At 43.4% G+C, this 17493-nt stretch overlaps 1 protein-coding gene across 1 annotated transcript in view; it reads right to left on the bottom strand.

Annotated features, from left to right (window-relative positions):
* Positions 1–14496: 14496 nt before the first annotated feature.
* Positions 14497–17493, bottom strand: part of MAP4K4 (mitogen-activated protein kinase kinase kinase kinase 4) — a 58281-nt gene continuing 55284 nt past the window's right edge. The window contains exons 29-30 of the mRNA XM_010281419.1: positions 15625–15764; positions 14497–14912 (exon numbers count right to left, since the gene is read on the bottom strand). Coding sequence (XP_010279721.1) covers positions 14829–14912; positions 15625–15764 — 224 coding nt within the window. The 3' untranslated portion in view covers positions 14497–14828. The remainder of the gene's footprint in view (positions 14913–15624; positions 15765–17493) is intronic.

Below are 17493 nucleotides of genomic sequence, written 5' to 3'. Positions count from 1 at the left end.
TCCTGCTGGTAAGGTTATGAATATTGAATCAGTGGCTGTGCATCCATCCAAATCTAATTGTGTTATGAACGCCGGTAGAGCGGGGAAGGCAGCTGCAGAAGTGGACACACGGCGCAATTTGTCACATCAGTATTTCACTTGCCTCTCCTTTCAGCCCCAGCTCTTCGCTCTTCTTCCGTTTCTTTGTTTTGGGGGTTTTTTGTTGCTGTTGTTTTTTTTTTAATAGACTGTTCTCTCCACTTTGTCAGGTTTGAATATGTGATACAAAATTAATGTTTTCTAATGGGTGGTCTTGTACTTTATTGGTCCACTGCCGGTTTTCGTTCTGTGAAAGATTTAATCAACATTTCAACAAAAAGAAGCCATGTATCATTTTTGCCTGGCTCCAAAAATAACAGTTCCTTCCCCATCTGTGATGCACAATAAATATTCATTTTATCATGTATCCAGAGGTTTTTCAGAAGCACTAGAGACTGAAACACCTTGAAATATTTTCCCACTTGAACATTAAAGAAATACTTGACACCAAACATGGCCCTACTTATTTCAGGGAAAAAAAAATAATCTAGGTTTCATGAAGGTTTTTACAGACTTTTTTTATTCTATAAGGTTAGCAGTGTTCAGTTAAAGTACATTCTGCTTCCTCCATTCATACAGTATATCTTAACGTCTACCCAAAAGACAGCTGGTACCCGTCTGTCTGTGCACAATGGCACTTACACTGCTGACTGAACCAGCTCTGTTTTTAGCTGCCTGTTCCCTCCTCGCCTTTCACATATCACACGCTGTTCACTTCAAGGATGCCATACTTTCTTTAAATGTCTCAAATACATCACTTTTAAAAAATAATTCCTAACATTGATGAAATAAATGTTTCGGTCCATCAGTTTAACTAAGTCCCCACACACCAGCACAGACTTGAGGGGGAAAATATGTATCCACATACTCGTACAACCTTATGCAAAAAGGTTAAATAGAGATGACCCAAACGGAGACATTTGGCCTGAACAACCTCAAACCTGGGGACTGACAGAATCTGAATCTGACAGTGTCTCAGGACTACATGTCTCAGCACTGCACCAGCCAAAGGGGGAAACCTGAGTCAGCCATGGCCAAACAGGTTTGCTCAAGTCCAGCTCCTGTTGTGCAGTCGGACCTATTCTCTCAATAAGGAAGAGTGTGGGTCTCCAGACAGGGTTTATTTAGGCAGCATTTTCATTTCCCTGCGATACCTTTTAAATATCGCAAAGGAAGCTTAATATCAATTTTCTTGCAATAAAAAAGCAACATAAAACTATAAAAAGTAAAGCAATATGAAAAGTGCAATGTGTCTATATGAAAAGCTACTGACATTTACACTTGTGCTATTTTAAGATTAACTTGTGAAATTATACACTCGCGTTTTTGCAGTACTTGAGAAATACCAGACGCGCTAGTTACCACACCTGGAGACCAGAGACTTAGCAGAGAACGAAATACAGGATCATTGTAGCTCAAGGGGACCCTCTGGTAAATGATAGCAAAATGGATTGGAAACCATCTGTCTCAAAGCATGAAGAAATCCCACTGCCAATGCCTCCTGCCGAAAGCAGAGAGGGGTAGCCAGCGTTCGTCTGGGTGCCGTAGTGCGCTGGGAACAGTACATCGAGTCAATGCGTCAAGAGCTCACGGGCTCTCCTCAGCAAAATCAGGCACCATGCCTTTCCGACCTGGATGGATCTGACACTCCGATCACACTCAGCTGAAGCAGGCTGAAGCTTTAAAGTGTAGTGAAGCAAGAACTTTAAGCTCGTAACAGATGAAGACACCGAAATGGGTTCCTAACACATTTGAATGATAACACTTAGAGAAAACCTTGGGGGGTTTTGGTGTTTTGTTTGGGGTTTTTTTGTTTTGGGTTTGGGTTTTTTTTTTTGAAGGGACAGAAAGAAGAATTTAAAGGCAAAATTAAGAGGATGTCTCCAGTCTTACCCAATGTCTCTTTTAGAGGCTGCTCCCCACCAGCTTCTGCAGGCAGTGTTTTCCCACCGGTCTCAGGCAAGTATGAAGGGGAAAATAACAAGGAGCCACAAGTGAGTTTGCACGGTTAACAGCTCGCTCTCCTAAAATTCTCTGCCACAGTGCATCTTAAAAACATACAATAAGGAGATTACTACATTCCATCTAAGGGACTAAGACTGTACACTTAAAATATATTGTATTTCTACCGGAAAAGGATTGTACCCTGTTATCCATTACTAGGAGTTTACCTGAACTAATCGTTGAAGCAGCAGCACAGCAGTGACCTCAAAGGTCCCTCCAGGAAAAGCCTCCCTACTTTAGGAAAACCACACCATAAATCCCAAGTGCTAGAATTAATTGGATAGCTTTTTAACTGTGGGTAAATGAAATTTTGTTTTTCTTGGAGGCTTTTTTAGAGTAGGCTTAAATACAGTCATCATTAAAATTTTCCAAGATGAGATTCACAGCCTCTTCATGCCTGCATGCTACAAACACCATACGCACTGATAACACCACCACCAGCCGCAAGCAACAATCAGTCAAGTCTCCACGGCCTGTGTGAAAACTCTTACTGTGTGACAGCAATGAAATCTTCTTTACCTGAGATGTGAACCTCTCTAGACTGTGCCTTGAAGTTGTCTATCTTAAAGTCTTCATCAAAAAGAAGCGAAAAAAAGAATGTGAAATACTGGCAACATGCAGAGTGGTCAAGATACTGTAAGAAGCAGAATTTGTGCATCATGATTAGAAGTATTTACATGCACAGCATCAGTGTTAGTCACCTGACAAAGACACGCTTCAGTTTTTTATCTCTGACCCATTAAAACCTCCAAAAATATTTACTGCCACTGCCTTCGCAAACTTCAGATTTTTGAGCGTCTCCCAATCTATTCTCACTGCGCAAAACTCCCACAAGAAGCTATCCTGTGTGCCAGCAAGCGCTCAGCATCCCTGCTGAGAGATACGAGCTCAGCCCAGATCTTACTGGAAAGAAACTGGATGCACTTTTCTGATGGTCACCTCTTCATGAGAATGGTGTTTCCTGGAGTGAGATTAGAACTTGCAAAATGGGCTTGCTTAATAGCAGTGTATTTCAAATCCAAAAGGAACTTCTAGGCCTTTGCATTTGCTGTTTGAGAAATGTCAGCACAGGCAACACTTTCCAGAGTAAGTAGTGAGGACGGCTATTACAAAACTTCATTCGTCAAGCCTCAGTTACCACAGTCAACTTGAAACCAAGTCACGTACATGAAATTATAGCATTTGCTGATATATATTTTGCAGACAGATGGCCAATTTAGAAGCAAGATTTGGGCTTGGCTGGTTCAAGACCTCTTCTGCAGCTTCATCCCCTCATGCAAATACTCTATTATTGGCACAAATTTCCATATTAGCCCAAAGCTGTTTGATAAAAGCTGGAGTGTCTGCCCACCTTGGGGCAGGTTGCACTGGGACGCCGGCCCAGTCCCACGCTGCCGTGCCGACACGCAATCCCAGCACCACACAGTCGCGTCTTTGCTAGAAGTAGCAATAGCTGCATCCACGGGAAAAACCTCCAGCGTGTCGCTTCAGCCCATTCGTTGCGTTGCAAGACGAACATTGCTTTGGGCAGAAGTAGGAGTACGACAGCTATTTAAGGAAGGAAGGAGGGACAGAGAGCATCAAAAAGGGAGCAGAGAAAATGAGGAGGGAATGGGACCAATAACGCTGCTCCAGGTAAGACTGAATTTACAGCTGCTGCAACAACGCAAGTCTCTCGAAGTTCTGAGAAGGTGAGGGGTCCTGCGGGCCCGAAGGGCATGGTTCCCAGAGGAAAGCAAGCTGCTTCTCCCGCAGCAGGTGCAGCCAGGTGTGGGATGATCCTAAACGACGGGTCTCACCGAGCAGTGGGATCCGCTGCAGGGAGAAGCTCTGGCACCTCTGCTCCCTCTCCGGGGGGTGTCGAGAGAGGAACTTGAACTCTTGTTATGTTTGGCCTCGCAATGCAAACACCTCCCAGACACTGGGAAATCACGTCTTCCTTCACCCCGTGCCGTAATTGCAAAGGAATGGGAAGCAGACCTAGGAGCCATTTTAGCCGTTTCAGCAACGGGAATAAGAACACGATGCTTTCCATGACTAGGAATAAAACTGAAACCAAAAGGGTTGGTTCTATTTATAGAAGTGGGGCAAAAAGCGATCAACAATTTCACTTTCTTCGTTTTCGTGACCTCTCGCTCTTCCTCCTGCTCTCCGTGGCAGAGCTGCCGGGGGGAACAGGCGCAGCACGGGGGTCCCTGGGGCACTGAGCGGCAAAAGCAGATCCCTCGCCCCAGCCCAGGTCACCCCCTGTGGCAGTCCTACATAAGGAGACCACCAAAACACATGGGTCTAAGAGCACTTTACATGAAGAGGGCCAGCAAAGGTCCAGGTAGGCTGGCTGGTGTCGCTCTGTAGCCGGGGGCTGGCCAGCCCACCATCAGCAATGGCTCCAAAGGGTCCAGTGAAGGAGGTTTGTCTGTCCTGCAGGAGCAGCAATCAGCAGATCCCAGGGACAGGAATGTTTGGGGGGCCGTCTGCTCCCTTGCCTTGGCGCATACAGGAACTCTCAGATGGGTTTAGAAGTAGCTGCAGTGCAATCCCTGGCTGTACTGTGGTTACAGGGCGCATAAAAACCAAAGAGCTGAAGATGGAGCTCACCCCTTCCTACCAGTAGAAGGCAGCTCTCTGTTGCCCATTTCCTCACAGTTCACCCAAATTAACCTTTATTGCCCTGAGTACCTGGAGTGCGGTTGACTTTAGAGAGGAGCAGAGATTTCTGGATTTTTTCTGGTTTACACTCCATCCAACTTCCTGCAGAATTTCACTTCCAGGCAATATTTCTGACTGGCAAAAACCCATAAGGGAATATTTTAACTGTCAGTCGCTCTCTAGACCCTCAGTTCTGACTGGTCTTTTAGGAAGAGATATTGTGCTGCAATGAATCTCAACTGCAAACCGATCCCAGGCGATCAATATATTCGATCGATCTCAGTTAAGAAACACAATTGTGAGACATTCTCTGCAGAAGCGTGAACAACAGTGCCAAATAATGCTCTGTTTGATTTGTAGACACATGCAACAAGGAGCACAAGGGGATCTACTCCTTTTGCTCACACGCTGCGGCGTGAGGGGTTGTGCCCGCCTCCCATGTCATCAGTGATGCAATGAATCACTTCTTAAAAGCCCCCAAGCAGAATATGCGGAAAAATCTATTTTGCACTGTCTTCACGAAAGAAAGATCAAGGTATGCACCTTGCACTTTTAGGCAGAAGACACGTTTAAAGGCAGTGAATAAATCATCTTCCAAAGACAAGCTTGAGAAACGGGCACCAGAAAGCAGGGCCCCATTGTAGACACCGGTTTTATAGCATAGCACAATCACTCTTTTCCCTCCTTTTCAGCCTAAACCTTCCTTTGTTCTACTGGGCACATGTTTTTCCTTTCTCCCTTGCCCCAAATCTCAGTTGTTCTAACAAAGTCCATCACTCTGAGGCACCTACCCAAAATACGTGCGACTGGCACTTGTTAGTCCGAGAGTCTGCAGCTGAGACCCGTGGCCTCGAGGCAATGAGGGGCTTCTCACCTGGGGCAGGTAGCGAGGCACGGGGCAGCTCACGGGTGAAAACTTTGGCCAGCTGGACAAAACATCGCTTCAGTGCTTCATATATAAGAATCACAGGGGGATACGCATTTTCCATCTCAATCTTTTCCTTTTTAATCAGAAAATTAATTTGCCATTCAACTAATATTTTGCATGGGAAGAGATGTTAGTCTGGTGAAATACTTCTACTCAGATCAAGGAAGGCAAGAGGTAAATTTTGTCTGAGGTCAGTTTGACTGAGACAGAATATTTTGTTTAATTGATACGCTCTGAGATACTTTAATCGATGCCATAGAATTTGTAAAGCATTTACCTATCAATCAGCACCTTCTCTCACCCAGCACATGGGTTTTTATAGGTATACCCAAGCCCATAAAAACGTAAATGTCACCTGACGTAACACATTTCTTTCAGAGAAAAACTTTGTGAGCTGGACCATGAGAGAAGTTGTCCGTTCAAAAAGCACCGCATAAAGGGATGATGGACGTAGGGAGCAACATGAAAATACCTTTAAAATTACAGTTAACATGATGACTTCCTGGTGGTTATTACAGCAAACAAAGTATTACAGTTATTAGAAGTGAAGAAATTAGTTTTGACCAAAGACTGCAATGTTTCACTTTGACTTTTGTGAAACAAAATGCTTCTTAAATTCTCTTCTGTAAAAAAATCCAACCTTTTGTTCCTTATTTCAAGTTAGGATAACAGAAGAAAAAAAATTTGCTTCTAAATGATAACCCTCCCTCACTTTACAGGAATGTAGATAGGTTCATTAGTATTTCTGAACCATACTAAGTTGATACACGTTCTGAGAGAAGGAGCACTTTGGATGACACCGAGTAAGATATACATAAGGCTCCAAACTAATGAATGAGGATAGAGAGAGGTTTTGAACACTTATCTCTCCCATGAGGACCATCTGCTGTAGAGCGAGTATGGCACTTCAAGAGAAGTCTATAAATGCAATTAAATGCTGAGCAGTAGTAAGAGGTGTCTGGGTTAAGTTTAAGTTAGGAATGTTAAATCCTGGTATTTTCCATTTTCTCAGCATTTAAAAAAAAAAAATCCTTTTTCTAAAGAGTTGTATTACAGCATCAACTGGTTAAGTTACGCAAGGCAGTACTCAAACCCACGCAATGGATGACAAGCCCTGCACTGAAGAGTTCAGCGTCACGACAAACGTGTTAAACGTCCCATCCCTCTGATGGGATTTAGGTACCTAACCCCAAGCACGCAGTTCCCTTCCAGATGTCCAAGGTAGCCGAGACCCCCCATCGCCCTGGGAACCCCAACACTTCTGCAGCAGCAGCCGGAAGCCAGCCAGGATACCAAAGGGCATCCGGGTTTTAGGGGCTTGGAGTAATCCCTCTGCAAACACCCCTAACTGCCTTGGGTCATGCGTAGAGGGACGGTGCTGGGAGCAAAGCTGGAATCGATTTCCTTGCTCCCTTGTGCGGGTTACCATGCAATACAGGCGAAGTTAACCTACGGCTGAATTTTGTGTTGTCACTTCCAACATCTGAGTTTGCATGTTGGTACCAGTAAGGAGTCACTCTCCAGCTGCAAATCTCCAGTGCCTTTGGATATACCCAAGTGGGATAAACCAAAGGCAGAGAGAAGGCGGCCCGCTGCTTTTCTGCCTCGTCGTTCGTAATGCCACTGCCACCTCAGGTCTCCGATTTCATGAACAGAGCTACTGGTCCTTCACACACCACGCCTGTTCACCCGACACATTTTACAAGAGCCCTTCCAAGGCAAGGTGACGCCAGTGACCGTCCATCTCAGTACTGTAATCTGAAATTTTCAGCGGCCGATTTCCAGGTTCAGCCGTCTCAGCACTGTGGACTGAACCAAGAACACTGTTGGCCGCTCTAAGCTGTGCCACCCTTGCTCCAAATTAGATCCCTGGATTACCTATTTACCAAATCGCTTCATCTTAAGCGTGTGAAGAACCCTCTGGAACCTGACTGCTGGCTTACACGATTGGCAGCAGGCATGGCTTTATGCTCTTCACTGAACAGGAGTTTAAATGCTGCCACTGAACAGCTGTGACGTGAAATAAATCATTTAATAAAAACCCCTGGTGTTTTCACTAGTGTCATACTGAGATCTGTCTCACTGGCACATTTTGAGAAGTACTAGAAAGATGTTTTTCTCTGAATGGCAGATAATAGCTTAATTCACGCTTAACTTGCATTACTCCATTTTAGAAAAATTAGTTTAAAAAAAACCCCTATCATAGCAGCACAGTAATGATAATTGCAGCTTAATTACCCATAACTGATTCTTTATGCCCTGAAATAATTTATCCTCCTTTTATACTTGTCTCTGATATCCATTAGAGTCATTACAACTGTGAGTCTATCATTACATACTTTGCATTTTAACATTCTATGCCAGTTTGTGCTCTCTTCTTATCTTTCACTTAATTTCATTACTGAAACATCGAGAAAATTTCCATATGAATTTTCCAGAATTTCTTGTGATTTGATTGGGGTAGGTTTAGGACTTAACGAAGCCCAGCAAGATAGTTCTTCGGAGAGAGCTGCTGTACGTGCGCACGCGTCTGGCTCTGCCAGCTCCTCTGTGTAGCCTGCACCGTGGTAGGATCCATTGCTAGGAAGTCTGCCTTCACGCTTAGGACTACATTTAAGCATCAGGTGGAGGTTAGGACACACCTAAGTACTTGGCAGAATGCAAGTTAGGTTCCGTCTATGTTATGTTTGAAGTTAAACAAATGCTTAAGCCTGCGGTGAGGTTGACAAAGCTCTTGACAAGGCTCTTCTAGGAGGACCCAGGTCCACTTTCTGCCTCGTGGCACCGCCAGTAGGAGAGACAGAGTTGCCAAAAGCCGGGACCCCTCCTTGTTGCAAGTAAGCATGCTCTGTGCCATCTGCATGCACGTCCATGCTTAGCACCGGTGAAAAATTTAGTGAAATCATTGCAAGAAAACCGAAGAGGAAAATGCGAATTCTTGGCTTTCTCACAGATCCAGCCTTGCTAACGGCTTTCCGTCTGAATTGCCGAAGGTTCGTAAGTATCAGTGTCTGGCCCAGGAAAGGACCGCGTGTGTTACACTATCGATCGCCTTCATCAAACACCAAGGGAGACACCGGTACCCCAAGGGGCCAAAATGGTTTAATGGTTGAGGGAAAGATCTCAAGGCAAAACCTCTGTTTTCTCACTCTCTGACTCACTAAAAGCTTCCAAACGCATCATTTACCCTCTTCTGTCTTTCAGCTTTGCCTGTTTGTAAGACTAGAGTGTGGCTAACTATACCGACGGGACTCTACCAAAAATTGTCATCTCCCTGTGACAAACAGCAATCCCTTCATTCCAACAGTTGTTTCACAGCCAGAAAAGCATTTTCTTCCACGGCTACCATGGCATGGGCAAAATTGCTTAGGAGATGCAAATATTAAAATAAAATGGAAGTGTGGCAATGCCTTTTAATGGACAAATTACGCTGAATGACAAATACAGGGTTGTGCAATAAAAATTTCACACAGAGGGCAAGTAAAATTTGAGCTGTGTACAGCAGTTGGAACAAATTAATCCGACTTTCCTATGCCACATATTTACCCCACAGAATCACAAGAGTCTGAGAATTAAATGTTAAAGTGAATTTCCTGTTACAATTTAACAAGGAGAAAATCCCTGTAATTTCCTCAGCTGGAATGGGCATACTCTTGAGTCAGGGATTTATTTTCTTAAACAACAAAACACCTTCCTCCTTCCTGCTCTCCCTAGTTTATTGTTGTTTAGAACAAGAAGTGGGATAAACCAAAGAATAAGGAGGAGGAGTAAGATGGTCAGTATTTCTAAAGCAGTGTTTTTACCCTTTATCGGAGCATTTGCTGCGTGGAGCCACACAATCACATGGTAAAACTTAAGTGATTGCAATTACCTGATGTTCTCCTTTTAATTACCAGTAACCTCCGCAGCAATCCACGCGGCAATACCGGCGCCTGACCCTGCGTTTCCACACCCCCCCCGCGCAGCACCGACACCGCAATGGGTTAAAAAAAAACCTCTTAAAAGAGGAGATTAGGTCAAAAGATGACAGCTGTAACCAGCCTTTGACGAGTGCTTAGGGAATACCGCACAAGCAACACGGCGCAACTCCGTGCTGATACTTCTTCAGTGATGCTGGAAGAAGAGAGAAGCGGGTCTGGGCTGGGATGCTGGAGCTCGTGGGTGGGTAACAGGGCACTGGACGCTGAGGTGGAAATGCATTTGCGTTACTATTAGAAAAGTTGGACCATCTTGATACAGCAGAGTCCCGTGTTGAACGCACGGTGCCGCGTCCCCTCTCCGCCATAGGCCCTCTTCTTGCATTTGAAGTTGTTTCTCCAACAGCTTCAGTCTCTTTTTAGCAACATTACAGTCCTCATCCCAGGCCACGATATGGGTACAAGCAGGAGAATTAACAAGCTCTCTGCACAAATGGTGGCAGACCACAAAACTAGACTCTCCTCCTTTCATAAGGTCCTAGACAAACCCAATGCACTAGCACGCGTCTTTCAGCAAAGCAACCCCCCGAAAAGGGCTGCCTCTTGTTATTTTCTAATTCGCAGGTTTTTAACTTTAATCTCATGGGTTAGTGTTCTGCACTTCACTTAACTTGCATATTTAAGAGCTGTGTCAAAAAATTGTTTCAAATACTCCTTTTGATGTTTGACCATTTCTTTCTCGTTTGACTACGGCCGTTGTTAATTTTGCAGACGCACATGTTCCTTTGCTGCACTGTTTGTTCCCTTCCGTCCTGTGTACAACCCTCCTCCCCTCATGAGGTACAAATTTGGGCCTCTCTCACCACTGCTACCTACACAAGTCCAACAGAGGAAGGAGATCCGCTGCTCAGTTTCCAAGGTGCTCTCTTTTTAATTGCCACCTTCCTCTAAATCACTGCAATTGTGTCTGTCTTCACAGGAGCGTGAAGGTTTTACACGTTCTCTATCACCTCTGCCAGCGCCCACCGTGAAGCGCCCTCCCGGGGTTGCTGCTTTTAGCTACTTACTGCATGCTGTGATGAGCAACAGCTCGTGTCTGTCTTCACGACTAGCAGAGGTGCTTGACTATGCTAAGCATGTTTGACTGAGGTAAGTCTTCAACAGGTCAAGAATGACTGAAGAAAACCAGCAGCTCTGGAGCAGCAACTGGAGTGGAGCCGACAGGAGCCTGACCAGCAGTTGGCTGGTCCTGCTAGTTTTTAAGCTCAGTCAGTATCTACACTCGCAGAAGCGGAAAAGCTGTGGGGCTCGAGGATTTCAGATACCTTTGTCCATAGGAAGCAAGTGAAACCCTGAAACATTTTTCATCTTACGCCACGTCCCATGCCTTCTGCAGATGAAAGCGCAAGGAAAGGCAGGAGCCCGGGAACAAGAGACTTCCTCCTCCTCCCGCAGAGACCAGCCTAGGCGGAAGGAAACGTCTACTGCTTATCTCCACTTCAGAAAACAGACAGAGCCCACGGCGGGGAAAAAACCCCCAAAACATGGGCAAAGGCCAACAAGAATCCCAGGGGTGCAACCAGTGGCTTTGCATCAAACCTGCTGAGCACTCACGGCTTACAGCTTGGAAAGCCTCGAGTTTTTTGGAGCCATGCTTCTACGCTGGGCGAGAATTTGGCTCGGGATTCCCATTCATCGCACTCTCTCGGCAATAAGTAAGGCCAGCTCGCAAAAACCACATGCCTGAAAGTGGTGTGGTGCAAGGGCACGTTCACAACGCACCCAGGCTCTCCTTTGTGCAACAACTTCTTTCTGAACCTCCGGGCACTCACTAATGTTTCTAAGCTTTTCACTTTTCATTTTCTTAAAGGAAAATTGCAATTCTCAAAAGAGCAACTGCACCAGGAGACAGGGCTTGAAGGGGAAAAAAAACCCAACACAACAACGAAGCCCTCAAAAGCCGGTGTTTATTGTCAAAGTCTCTAAAATGATGAGATTTGACAATAAGGCTTTTGGTCTTACGAACACATGCAACTACGCAACACGCAGCTTGATTTCTGCAGCCAGGAGATATTCAAAATACTTTCCACATACAATAGGTGTCAATTTGACTTTATTTAAGGAAAAACGGGGAAAAAACAGTAATTTCCATAATACACAGAAGACAAGTTAGATAGCACTGCAAAAAAAAGGCTGTGTGTTTTACTTGTCACCAGTCTGCTTTGCAGCTCTACGATTAGTAATTTTAATGCAGTTTGTCATTTTGTATTATTGTTTAGCATCTTTATAATCAGCAGAGTTTGGGGTTATAAATCACAAAAAGTGTACTACTACTACTATGAAAAACTAAAAAACCCACAAAAATCACTTTCAAATAAACCATAAATATGTGATGCACATTAGTGTAACAAAACCATTTTTGTAAACATTTTCTCCAACATAACATGTGCATAAGATAAAAAATAAAAACACTGCAGTCATACAAGTTAGGGTTACTTTGACTTAAAGATACAGAAAATTATTACTTATTAAAGCTTAAAACTAAACCTAGGAGCTTTTCTTTTCTTCTTTGCTTACAAAAGCACTGTTTGAAGAGTTCGATGTTGGTATATGTAGTGGTTTTGTAATACTGTTTTTTACTTTGCCGTGTTGGCACTTCTGTGGAGGCAGAAGCTGCCAGGCGGGCAGCCCCACCGAAGGAAGGAGATTCTCCCCCACCACAGAGCCTCAAAACTTCAACAGCACGTATCCGTGACCTGGGCATCCCTACAGTACTGGAGCATCTTCCTCTAGGTGAATAGCATCAGCTTTCAAGGACTAGATTAATTTTTGACCACATAGCGCTGGAAGATTTAAAATCACGCAGACGGACATTCGATCGAATCAGTTTCGGCAAACTACACTACAGGGCAGCTGTGTGATTACACCCACGTCTACCATCACGTTGCGTTTCCAAGTCCCCTTTAGTTCATTATAGTACAAAAGGTTGATCGTTCTTCTGGCTGACCACACCGGGCCTGAAAAGAACACATCCTTCACCTTCAACGCTATCCAAAAGTCATACAATTAAAAAAAAAAATAGTTCTAGGTATTCCTCCGCCAGCAAATGTAAGGCTTTCTTGAGTTTTGATTCTTGGGGGGGGTGTGCACGCGCGTGCGCTGGCGGTACGCATTTACCGCTCGCTTTTCAACCGTCTACGATGTTCACAGGAGAGTCTTCAGCAGCAACGCTGATTAGGGTTGAAAGATTTACAGCAGTCAGATTTGACACCAAAAGAAGGGTCTGTCGAGTCTGAGCTTTGCACACTCGGTGCTCTGGGCTCTTAATTGATTGTGTGACCAGTCGCTCGAGCCATCAGCTTGACTGAACTGAAGAATACATGTTTAAAAAGCCCTACCTGTCATGCCATGAAGGAGAGTTAACCGCAGCAGAAGACAAAGCCCATGAAACACTGAGAGCCTGTTCACTGAATGAACAGCTTAAGGCAGCTGTCAACGAAGTACCCCACCAAAGGAATTTAAAAAAAAAAAGTGAAAACAAAAAGGAAAATGGCTGAATCGTGACACTGTGCATTATTACAACACCAACAGATTATTATACACTCAAAGTTTCTCAAGTAATGAACATGTAGCCATTAAACAAATTATTACTCTCAAGACATTTATTACAAATGTCAAAACTTATTCATAAAATAAAACTGACTTAAAAAAAAAAAAAGAAAGAAAAAAAAAGCCAGAGCTGGGATCTTACATCTAAACACAGGTATACGCTGTTTTTATGAATAAGCAGTATTAACTACATTCTTAAAAGAGTTTTAGTGCATTGCATTCTTAAAAAAGAAAAACATCACCGCCCCAAAATGGTTCCTACAACATTTAACAGTTTATAGAACTAGCCTAGTTATTTTTACCTGCCTGTTACTAAGCCCACGTGTTAGAAGAGTGAAACCTCTGGTTTTAGGCTAAATTCAGACTTCTGTTAAGGATGAAATTGGTTTAAAAAAATGCTTGCTTTACCAAATTTTTGTAAGCAAATTACATTAATCAGTGTCTCACTGCCATACCGCTACCACTATTGCCCCTACGGACCACCCTCTCCTCCTGCTTCTTGCTACGCAATAACAGTCAGAAACCTTTCAATCTGGTAGTTTTGGTATTAAGATTAAATTAGACATTAATGGTTTTCATCTAAAAACGTATAAACTAAACCACCTCTTTTATTTTATGCATTAAAAACAATGAGGTAGGCACAAAAAATAAACATATGTAGTTTGGATTTTATTTCTCTTTTTTTTTTTTTTTCTTTTTTTTATTAGTTCTGCGAGTGCAGACTGTGGTAAAACTGTTGTTGCACTTCTAGGTTTAAACAAAAATTAAACCTTTAACTGAGGCAGTGCTAATACTGTGACATAACCAAGTTCTGGCCTAACACAGAATCATTATAGAAAATGAATTTTTTAAATTTTTTTTCTTCTTTTTTTTCCTTTTTTTCGTTTTTTTTTTTTTTTTCCTTTTTTTATCATCTGCACATATTTCAGGCAATACCTGGTACACAGAAAATGACTAAAGTTATCGGCCAGGCCAAAATAAAACTGCAGAAACAAAAAACCCCCAAGAATTCCACCCCGAGCCCCTTCCCACCCTCCCGGTCCCCAAGAAGAAGTTATCCTAGTCACTGTGTCTTTCACATTTTATAAATATTAACTTCTTAAAACCTCCACCTTCCTCTTTGTCCACATATTGTCACATTACAAAAAAGAAATGTCAATTAAATACATCGTTAACATTACTAGACTAGATCTGCCCTCTGTTTCAGCCAGTCTGACTCTCCACACCACTTCTCACCTTCTCTTGCCTGCCTCCTGTCCACTCAACAGCATGTTCATGGTAAGTCTGTTTAGGGTTTTTCTTTTTTTTCCTTTTTTTCCCCCCCTCTCTGTTTTAACACTAACAGACAGAGTCCTTCAAAGCCTAGGAATCCTGGAGCTGAAGGGAAAAGAAGACCTGTAGCTTTCTAGCATGATCCCAAATCTCAAAGACATTGTAGCACCTGATGGCAATATCTTTACAGCACCAGTTGCATCGCAGCCTCAGCTGAAAAACAAAAAGAAACCTAACACCAGTGATGCCTGCACACACATTTACACAGAGTGCTGCATTAGTGCAGGTCTGTACTCCAGTTGAAAATAATTCCGAGTTATGAAGACCTCAGACTCTGGATGTCAGCAATTCCTCGCCAAATCCCACCGCTTCTACCAGCTCAGAAGAGAAGTCCTGCCAAGGGTCATGAAATAGACTTGACTGCTTCCACCCGACCGCACGGAGGCAAAGAAAACCTGCGAAGAAAAGAGACCGGTAAATCCAACAGGCAGGACAGCAGAGGCTTTAATTTGCCTTCACTGCCCCAATATTTACAGTGCAATTACGGTGCTGCGCTGGCTGGCGGGGATGCAGTTGGCTTTCTTCACAGCAGCCTGTATGGTGCTGGGCTTTGCATTTGTGGCTAAGCAGTATTGTTAACACACCAGTGTTTTGGCTACTGCTGAACAACGCTTGCACAGCATCAAGGCTTTCTCTCTGGCCCCTCAACCCCCAAAGGCCAGTGGGCTGGGGATGGGCAAGAGGCTGAAAGGGGACAATGTCGGGACAACGGACCCAGACTGACCAAAGGGATATCCTATAATGTCATGCTCAGGGACAGGAGGACATCATGGTGATGACATTTGTCTTTCCAAGCAAGTGTTATGCATATTGAAGCCCTGCTTCCCGGGAAGTGGATGGACATCTGCCTGCCAACAGAAGGTTGTGAATAAATTCCTTATTTTGCCTGGCTTGCGTGCGCAGCTTTTGCTATCCTATTGAACTGTCTTTTATCTTGATCCATGAGTCTTTTTGACTTTCTTCTATTTTACCCCCATCCCACAGAAGAGGGGAGTGAGCAAGAGGCTGGGTGGATGTTTGGCTGCTGGTCGGGGTCAACGCACCACAAGTACGCAGTTAAAGTACACGGTTACCACCTTGGCAAGAAACCACGGGGAGGAATTATACCTTGTCATTGCGTTCACATAAGAATTTGAGTCTTTGTGCCCTTTTGTGCATGAACACACCGTCCAAGTGTCCAGTTTCCACCGACCGTATTTCGATCGCTTTTTCTCCCCAGCCCATAATCTGGTTGGATCGGATGTACGCTTTGGAAAGAAAACACAGCACACGGCCCATTAGGACAGGCAGAGGCAACACGGAGGAACTGAAAAAGCAGAGGAATATACTGATGCACTCTAGCGAAAAATGACCTGCATGTACTTATTGTAACTACACACATGTTCAGCGTGCTATTTCTGTCTTCAGCAGCTTCACGATGCCTAAAAATAGTTGTGGCTTTTTTCAGTTTCCCCATGCGTTTTCCACGTTAGTAATATACGTCTTGCCTGAGCATTCATGACACACTGAGAACCTTCCAACCTTCCATTAAATGGAATGAACATTGTGTTCCTCTGTCTCCCATGGTGTTATTTCCCCTCCTTGAAGGTGTTTGTCAGCAAAAACACAGAAAGAGAAGAGGGAAAAGGAAAACTAGAAAAAATGAGGTCCTTTAATAGGAGTAATACTTCAAAAAACTCATCTCCTTAAGAAAGCCAACTGGTCTGAAAAGCATTCTGTACATCTCAAAAACAGGTTCATATTAAGCTCTCCAAGTGGAAATGCTATTATTTGTCATACAGTTTTCCTTTGTGCACAAATAAAGCAAAAAATCAAGCATTTTTCCTTAAGAGTGTCACTGGGGGAAACAGATTAGTAGTAGCATGAGGAAAAAAATCTGTCCTTGATAGCACTAAAAAAATCAAATAAAGGAGAAAGTCACCAGCATTATGAAAAGGTATATTCAAAAAGCAATTTGATGGATAGTCTTAGGAGCGCTGCCAAAAATAACATATGGGAACTTAATGAAGAATAAGCTGTTGCCTCTGATTTGCATGCATACTTAACAGGAAAATAAAAAGAACAATAGCTCTTAGCAAGCAAAATTTAAAAATACTTAATTGTGCAGTATTTCCCTTCTATAGAATTTTTCTCATATTAATTTTCAGTGAAATTAAATCAAATTATCTACTACAGCAATAATAGATGTACACCTATAACACTGCATATACCATCATGCTTGAGATTTATTTATTTTCACATATGTCACTAGTGGTAACTAGGCCAAATATCTTCTAAAAATTGTCAGATGAGATATTCAGATGGCGTTGGCTGCCTCGGTGCCATTTACTTCACAGGCCCTCCACTTCCCAAAGGCTCTACAATTTGCCAACTGATAAATTCTGATTGCTTTTACATCTAGTCAAGAGTTAATCACCACAGGCGTGAACATGCTGTACATAAAGCTTCTTTAAATTTCCTCCTCCATTATCGTTCATGTTTCTTCAACAGCTATCAGCAGTAATCTCCTAATACAGGCATCCATTCCAAAGCACACAAACCCAATGAATTTTCCCAAAAGTAAGGTGTGACCACAGCCCATGCTACACTCGGCACTGAAATATGGCAGCATGGACAGTAAGAGGGATCCCCTGGTGTGCACTTGCATCCGTAACAACTCTGCGCCCATTTTACTACACTCACTGTTCCCACTCTCAAAACTACCTTGCTTTGAACTGGAGAGATGTGGGAGAATTACCATGCTAGGACAGATGAGCAATCTGCAGGTGAATTAAAGTAAATACATCAAATCAGATATACAGACTGTCATCTCATAATATCTTGCCCACCTGCCACCTTACATGTCTTTATACTGAAAGCTTTCCACAACTTTGTGGATGTCTCGCAAAAATTCTGCAGCAGCCCACAGAGGCCCTGGTGAGTTTTTCATTCTTGAACTCCATAATTTGCGTGTTTGGATTTTGTTCTTAAAAACCT

The sequence above is a fragment of the Phaethon lepturus genome, unplaced genomic scaffold (assembly GCF_000687285.1).
Source record: "Phaethon lepturus isolate BGI_N335 unplaced genomic scaffold, ASM68728v1 scaffold6832, whole genome shotgun sequence".
Taxonomy (NCBI): Eukaryota; Metazoa; Chordata; class Aves; order Phaethontiformes; family Phaethontidae; genus Phaethon; species Phaethon lepturus.
The sequence above is the reverse complement of the archived record's forward strand: the minus strand, read 5'-3'. Positions and strand labels throughout refer to the sequence as shown.